This window comes from Apis dorsata, unplaced genomic scaffold (assembly GCF_000469605.1).
Source record: "Apis dorsata unplaced genomic scaffold, Apis dorsata 1.3 scaffold_4, whole genome shotgun sequence".
NCBI lineage: Eukaryota > Metazoa > Arthropoda > Insecta > Hymenoptera > Apidae > Apis > Apis dorsata.
In genome coordinates, this window is record NW_006263307.1 from 578,220 (window position 1) to 587,124 (window position 8,905).

Consider the following 8,905-nt stretch of genomic DNA (forward strand, 5'->3'; position numbering starts at 1 on the left):
TGCCTTGGCAGCCTCAACACTCACTTCATCAACAGCCCCCAACTACGGTACCACCCGCAGCTCTCGCGTCCTCCACTCGTCCACCACCACCGGTCAAGCCTCGACAGGTCAGTTTTCATTGTAGACATTGTTTTATCTCAGCGACGTTTGTTCCAATCTTTCGCCTCTCTTACCGCCGCTTTCTCTGTCTGTATATTTATTCCACTGCTATTGATATTTATATAAATAAAAAAATACATTAAAAACATTAATAAGAGGGAATATATTTGGATCACTTTTCTCAAGTAATACTTGTGAATTTCTATGTCTTGCATTATACTATGTTACTTATTAATTATTATCATTTATTTCTTTTTTTATATTTGATAAAAAATGATATTTGATAAAAATGATATAAATTGAAATAGTACAGAGGATAGGCGGAAGGAAGGTTAAAAAGATAAGAAACCATTACTTTTCTGAACTAAAATTCTTCCTTATTTTTTTTGTTTTAAACCTTAATATATATATAATTACAATTGGAAAAAAGTCCAGAAAAGTAAAATAAAACAAAAGGAAATTAAAAGAAATGGACAAGAGTCTCTTTTCGCTCTCTACCTTTTTATCCCACATATGTGCATTATTATCTAAAGCGTGTTATGAACAGCATGGTAGGCAAAATAAAGACTCTGTTCTCTCCCTTTATTTTCGCTTTGCAGAACAAGTCCAGTCGCGCTTTCATATTTTTAAATCATTTATTTGTTAAACAATAAAACATTCATTTACTCACATTCATTCATGTACGTACATTCTTCAATTCATTTACTCGGTTTCAGGTTAACTTTCAAGGATCGTCGGCTATTGCAAATTGTTCGCCATGAAGATTATATTTTGTTCGTATAATTCAAATGAAGAAGTATATACGAAAAAATATAAAGAAAAAAAATTATGAGTGGCAAACAGTTTGCAAAATATTCACATCGCAATGTATCCGTGTAAATATAACCTCAAACGCCAAAAAAGCCTCCGTGCATGTCTCGATGTCAGTTTTGTACATTTACTTGGGTGTTTTATTGATCGAGCGGGTTGCTTATGATTTTTCTGTTTCTCTTTGCGCCAGTCTTTTGACGTCTATCTATTATAGTGACGATTTACGTTGTCTTCTTTATCTTTTTTCGTTTGGGCACGTATTCTTCAGAGCAAACGCAAATTGCCGGCTCTACCAAATCGCTGACAGCACAGAGACGCCGCTTCTTGCACAGGTATTATCGTTATTATCGTTTTCATTCGCGTTTTTTACGTCATTTTTAGTTATCGTTCTATCACATGCATGGCCAGAATTTATCAAATATATATATATATATATTAAAGAACCAAGTACAACATAATCATCTTCATTTTTCATCATTATCATAGGATGGTTTCAAATAAGCAAGATTACGATGTACATTGAAGACTCTTCTTGATGTATATGTAAATATTTTAGTTGATTGCAAAGACAAAGATTTAATGAAATATTATTGTCTTTATTATTTATTAATATAAAAATACTCATTCATAGAAATATTCATCATATTCACACAAACTTCTAGTATTCTTTCAACGTAGTATGACTATAAAATGTATTCTTATTTAAATAAAAGACTGGAGGAAAGGTACAAGAAAAGTGATCCCTCTTAGAAGTGATTTTATTTTATTTAACCAATCATTCTTTTGAAAAACCACCAATAGTCTAATTATCAATGTCCCTAGCATGCAACAATTGCTCGTTAGATGTCGTTTCTTGAATCTGGTTTGTTATATAGTAAATTCTAAAAATAGTTAAACTTGTTAATTTTTCTTTAATTTAATTTAATTTAAAATAATATTTAATATTATTATTCGCATATTTATTTATTCGAAGTAGAATCAAGAACAAAATATCCTTCAAATCCTCAAAGATTGTCATGAAATCACTGAGGTGTATCCTATTCTGCATAATTATTAAATATTACTAAATCCATATAATTACTGAATCCATTTCCTATACAATTACCCAACCAATAACATTTTACTCTTTGTGCAATAATTTAAATAAATAAATTATTATTCAATCCAAGTTTAATATCTAGAATTATCGTATAGAATGTAAAAAATGAAAAATTTTATAAATATATTCTAATAAAATCTAAAAAATATATCAGTAATCAAAAATGACGCTGGTGGTGTGGCGTCTTTGTTTATACAGGTGATAGTCTCGTCTCCCGGTTCACCTAGCAGCGAGGAGTCAGAAGTCTCGCCGGAACCGATTAATAAGAACCTCCTCGGCGGTCTGGGACTCGAAAAGAGCAACGAAGGGACCACAGTGAACTCCACTGGTCCAGGAACAGAACAAATTACACCGACCAGTAGTGTTGACACTGAGGAGGGGAATATACCACATCTAGAAGAAGGCGAAAAGGGAGTTGAGGGTGATATAGAAGCTAGTGACGACGATCGACATCAGCACGTATCCAAGACGCATTAAAATTTCATTAAACATATGGATTAATTATAAGTCGAGGGTATGCGCCCATAACTTAAACATCTCCATTTCGATTTGACAATTTGAAGAATTTTGCTTTTTTTTTTTATTGAATAAATATTAAAAAGAAACAATGTTGGGCATCGAGCGATGAATATTTAAAAAGATTAGGATTTGAATTCAATGGAAAGATAACATTAATCGATTCAATTAGTTGAAAAGATTAATTGTAATCTAGTTAATTGTTAAAATAGACTGTGAACAGCAAAGTCTGATTACAGTTTTTGTAAATTTATTTATTGACATAAGAAGAAAGTTTGATTATATATGAATATATTGCATGATACTGGTGCTGCAAAGGCTGATGGTAATAAAGAAATAATGGATTTTGAAGTCTGTTAAAACAAATATCTATAGATTGGTTAAAAGTTTTTGTTATTCACAAATATGTTTGTTACAATCGTTTAAGGAAGAGTGAGGTTAAGTTTTTAAGACATTGCTTATTATTCAAAATTAAATAGAATGGTAAGCAATGTGTTAAAGAAGTTTTTCTTTTATCTTAGCATACAATTTTTATGATGTGTTGATAAACGCTGGAAAAAAAAAATACATTCTATTTCTGATTTCTCGAAGACATTCAACGCGTTGACTGCTTCGATTTAGAAACTTAGAAAAATTTAGAAACTTGTGCTAATATCGTGCTATAATTAATAATTTATATGACAAAATGATTTTTTAATTTTTAATGCATACTAGCTATAGAGCAACAAAAAAGTTTTTTTTTAGAATGTTATTATTGCATTGTTGGCTGTGTTAGAAAAATAATTTTCTTTGTTATATGATGTTGTGTTTTAAAATATTTATGGACGTTTTCTTGTAACAGTCAACGCGTCAAATCGCACACATATTTCTCTGAGAATGTTGCATTTAAAAAATTTTGTAATTTATACGAAACTCGAGGCTGAATATTTGTCGCCAGACGCACAATAAAAGCGATCATTGTTTCCCAGATGAAACGACGCGCATAATGGGACCACTGCGAATATTCATTATAAAATCATCGTGAAGAAATGAGATCTAACGCTAACATTGACGATCTGACGACTAACTAAAAGCCTTCTGCAAGTTTTATATGTATACGAGTTTGTTTTCGTATTGCTCATCAGATATAAAGATAGCCCATCAAAGAAGAAGAAACATGGTAACCAAAATTATGTTGATATTTATAAACGGATTTCACTCTTTAGCTGCAAAATATATTATGATCTCACTATCATCAAAGACTGCGTATTGACAAACAGGTTCCTAGCTTAAAACTCCTTGCACAAAATTTAATTCCTAATTATTTTAGGTTTCTCTAGATATTTTAGAAATAAATAAATTACACGATTACCTTTTGCAGCTGAAGAATCAATGATTATAAACTTTTTATTCAAGCACAAATGCTATGGAAGAAGATTTTTTAATCATCTAAACTTTTTTTCTATATTTTACCTTGAGATCAGCCGAAAGCTTCTTTCTCAACTCAATATTAGTAAAGCCACCAAATGAGAAATTAATAAAGCAAAAAAAACAACGAGTGAGTACTTTTATGATAATGAGCATCTCGAGTCGTCTTCCGTGTCCCAAAATGCACAAATTTATTTAAACCGACCGAAAAAATGATATCTAATCTACTGAAAAAGAGGAAATTACGAAATCTTGTAAAAGATTCCGCGATTCATCGCACACATCCTCAACTCAAAGAAGTTTTACCGCTTCTTCAATTAAATTTTCAACGGAATTTATGATATTTCCCGACCGGTCGAGACTCAGATCTCATGCGAAAGAGTTCCGGAGGAGTTTCTTCATCAGTGAAGCTAGTTGCAGAAGAAAAAAGACGAAATGAACTAATCATATTGATTAATTGATAATGGAAAAAAAACAGCCATATGCAGAAAGAACAGAAAATAAAATAAAAATAAAAAAAGATATACAAAAAAAAAATTAAATAAAAAAGCATACATACACCTGGATACATATAAGAAAATATGAAGAAGAAAAAGAAGAATTACACAGCAATGCTCGATTTATATACAATATACTATATATATATATTATATATACACACATAGACTAGTCACAATATACATGTGCTTTTGATAAAAAATCTATTACTTAGAGATTAGTTAGCCCTCATATACAAAACACAAAGAAATTGTTAATGTACACATTACTGCGTCCACATATACGTGCATTATATGTGTGTATCAGAAGAAAAAGAAAAAGAGATAAGAATTAGAAAATTGAAGAAGAAAGAAAAAAGCAAAGTGTAAGTGTACGCAGATGATAATTTATATATATATATAATGTTCAGTGCAATAGGAGCCGAGAAACTGGTTCCATAACTTCTTGTACATGTTGACAATAGCAAATCGACGAATGAAAAATAAAGAAAAGTAGAAGAAGATGGATCAGGACGAAGAACCGAAATTCACCGAGAAATGATAATAATTACGAATAAATTTAAAATAAATAAAGTTTAAATAAACTTATAAAACGATTAAAAACATAGTCAGTATTATTATATCTGCGAAAAAATAAGCATTTGAAGAGGACGAACCGAGAGAAATTATCTTTCGGTCAGAATATTCTCCGGGGTTCGTTTGTTCTACGATCTCGTCAATGGGGACACGAGTATCTATTTATAAGTATTATTACTATCATTATAGTTAGTTGATATAGTATTAATATAATGTTGTTGCATACACACAGTGGATTTTGTTATATATCATAGAGAATGAATTGAGATTAATGATTAGTCTAGTTATAATCTACAATGTTGTATCTAAATTCACATAAGATCATAGAGAATTTAAAACCATATATTTTTATTTAATTAAATTTTACTTGTCCTGATTATAGTCTATAGCATTATGATAAAATATTGATATATAAAATGCTTATATATCAATAAGACTCAGTAATATCAATGTCTCATTCTATTGCGGCTGTTGTTGAGATTAATGAGTTCAACTATGTCCATCATGTTAAAATTAGATGACATTATGTCTTCCATCGATTTCTATCCCAGTTTTTAAAATTCCTGCATTGAAATTCTTTTCTTGAACTTTTCAATTGTTCTAAAATCTCTTTTATAGATTTACTTAATATTACTTAAGATTTCTTTCAATTTTCAATTTAAATTTAAATTTAATCTTTTCAATTTAAATTTAAAATACATTAAATATTTTGTTTCTACATAATTTTTCATTTAATAATTATCTTATAATTATCTTATTACAAATCTTTGTAATAAGTCATTAGTTTTTTAAATATATATGTTTTTTCTTAAATTGTATAAAATATATTCTATTGCATAATCTTACTTTTTTATAATTATTTTTAATTTTTATGGCATTAGTGTCATCTAATGATGACATCTAACGTTGTATATTTAATTTATATTTTTATTAAATTTATGACTTTGAATAAATATATTTTTTCAAACATTATCCTTCAAACAAAATCCTCAGAAAAATCTAATGTGTGTTCGTAACAATACATATAAATAAAAGTTTGTATAATATATATTGAATGAATCATCAGACATTGCGATTCAATTTAACTTTTTTGTTAATTTTGTTTAATTTAAAAAAAGAATATTTTTAGAAAGTATACGAATTTTGATCTCGTTAAGCGGTTTTTCATAAAAAGAAATTTGATTCAATAATTAAAAGGTATTCAATTTTAATAATTAAGAAGTATTTAATACTAAAAATACTAATAATAAAAAATTTCCCTTGATAATATCCAGTAATTCGTAATATCCAAGGAGTAATGACTTTATTTATTGAAGTATTTTATTTATTCAGTAGTCAGATAAAATATGAAAAAACAATTAAAGTTTCATAAAATAGCTAAAATTAAATAATGGAAGCAGTTTTTGGAAAGAAATGCAAAAGTTTAAAGGAACTGCAAGAAAATTATTTCCATTATAAATAATAGCTTTTAATAAAATAGATTTTCCACACTCAAAAGTGAAAGAATATTTTCAGTTGGATAAAATTAATATTCAAGATCTATTTATAATATTTAAATAATGTATAAATGATAATATTAAAATCATTGGATGTTTTTAGAATGATTTTAAAGAAAGAAATATTTAAAATGTTTATTATTTTTATTAATTTGTTCATAAAAGACTACAAACAATCTTGTACAAAGATTAAATTATAAAGTGTAAGATATGTAAAGATTCAAAAATCAAATGGTACTTCTTAAAAGTTGACCACTATTAAATTGCTTTTTCAACTCGTGTCCTCGTGAGTGAATACAATTTATATAAATGACATATAATATACTTTATATCGTATCAGCATTATTCAATAAAGTATTCAGGCTCTTAAAAATTTATATAATAAGATATGTGAAGCATGCCATATTTTTTTTTTAATTAACTATATAGTTATTCAACAATTTAAAGTTCAACGAAAAAAGAAAAATAAAATGGAAAAAAAAGAAAGAAAAAAAAAAGACAAAAGAAAAGACTGTTTTTGGGAAACTTTTATATAAGAAATATGATAAAAATTTGTAGTTTTTCGTTAACTGATTATAATCGAAACTGACCAATCATAGAAAAAAATAATAGATCAACGTTTATCAATCTATGATATACAAGAATAATATGTGGATAATTTATATATAAATTTATATAATATTTTACAAAAAAATAATGGATTTTACAATTAAAATTCCTACCTTGATCATACTGAACGAATTTTAGTTGTGAAAAAATCTATTGACTTATAATAGAATTACTAATAAAGTCTAATTATAGAAATACTGATTTATATAGTATACAATGAACTCTATTAATTTGTATATTATAAATATTTGAATTATAAATAAATATGTTGAGTCACATAACAAAAAGATTGAGAATTGCTGATTTATATGATCAATTAATATTTTTTGCCAACAATTTTTATGATAATTTTGGCTCTTTTAAAGAAGAGAGCCCATCAACATTTCTTTAATTTGATAAAAGGAACGATTGAACGATGCTGTTACGATACAAGCATATATTTATATGTATAATGTATTTACATTGTATGCATATCGCATACAAAGAGTGCACTCTCTTTTTTCCGTACAGCGTTAGTTTAATTGGTGACATTTCAGTAGAGAATGTCATCAGTGGTGACGTTTGTTTCAAGTAGCCAAGAAAAGAGGATCATTGTATAGCTTAGTGTATCATAATTCGTGTAGCCCTGGTTTTATCGAACTCCTGACTGTTTCATTGTCGTTCGATGCAAGCAATGGAACGCCGGATACCATTTTTTAATTAAATATTCATTTTTATTTCTTTTAATTTAAACATTATAAAATTCTGCTGCTTTCAGTTCTATTTTTGCAACATTTTTGCTATTTTATGATTTATTATTTCTTGTTATTAGAATAGATAGAATAATTGATACGTACAAGTATTATCCATTTCTTAAAAATTTCATAAAAATACTCTTTAAAAAAATGTTATTAGAGAAGTAATTCTTTCCAAATAATTGACATTAAAACATCATTTGAGAAAATATCATGAATAATAATATATTGACTTATATCCTTAATATTTTTCAGATCTTCATTTTTCTGCAAAAGAATAACAGAAAGATAAAATATAAGTATTGCAATAATTTTTTATTATGAATAGTGATATTTATCTGAAGTTATTATAATGAAATTGTTGAAAAATATGGAAAATATTATAGTATATTATAGTATATTAAAAAAACAATATATTGTGACAAAGTACGTATTTTGCTATACAGAGATGCAAGTTCTCAAGAAAAAAATGTATAATTAGACTTATAAAAAATTGAAGTCTTTATCTTTGAAGAAATTGTGTTCTCCATGATATATTGATCAAGATAATTTTATATAAAGAAATTCTTCTGTTAAAATAAAATATTTGGAAGGTATCCGGCTTTCCTCAATATTCCTAATTTTTAATAATAATGATGAAAACATGCCCGGATATGCGTAATATCATTAATATATTACGTGAAAGCACACTGCCGCAATTTTGTATGATTAACTATTGTTATATATATCTATATCTACATATTATGCTACGTATATATTAATTGAAACTTGAATACAATTGATATATGTTTGACGAAAGATTCAAGGTTGTAAAATTTGACGTCTTTGCATTCTTTCCAAGCGTTTTCGGTTCGTTCAATCTGGAAAGAAATCTATTTGAAAATACGAAAAAAAAGCATTAAAAGTGCAATCTTAATGGAATACATTATTAGATGGTAATTAATTAGAACAAAATAAGTTTTTACAATAACAGAAATATTTTGAATAAAATATTACACTAAATAATTTTTATTTTAGAACTAATAAAACAATTTTTCAATCTTTTTGAATTTTTTTTTTTTT

General features: G+C 27.1%; 1 protein-coding gene and 1 long non-coding RNA gene across 2 annotated transcripts in view; both read left to right on the forward strand.

Annotated features, from left to right (window-relative positions):
* LOC102674629 (rho GTPase-activating protein 100F) overlaps positions 1-3,669 on the forward strand; it is a 14,266-nt gene extending 10,597 nt beyond the window's left edge. Inside the window, exons 20-21 of the mRNA XM_031515004.1 lie at positions 5-107; positions 2,207-3,669. Of these exons, the coding sequence (XP_031370864.1) occupies positions 5-107; positions 2,207-2,485 (382 nt within the window). The 3' untranslated portion in view covers positions 2,486-3,669. The remainder of the gene's footprint in view (positions 1-4; positions 108-2,206) is intronic.
* A 2-nt stretch (positions 3,670-3,671) lies between these two features.
* LOC116186245 lies at positions 3,672-8,894 on the forward strand. Its single transcript, XR_004151202.1, has 3 exons — positions 3,672-3,683; positions 6,666-8,778; positions 8,861-8,894. It is a non-coding gene; the product is annotated as an uncharacterized LOC116186245 (long non-coding RNA).
* Positions 8,895-8,905: the final 11 nt, after the last annotated feature.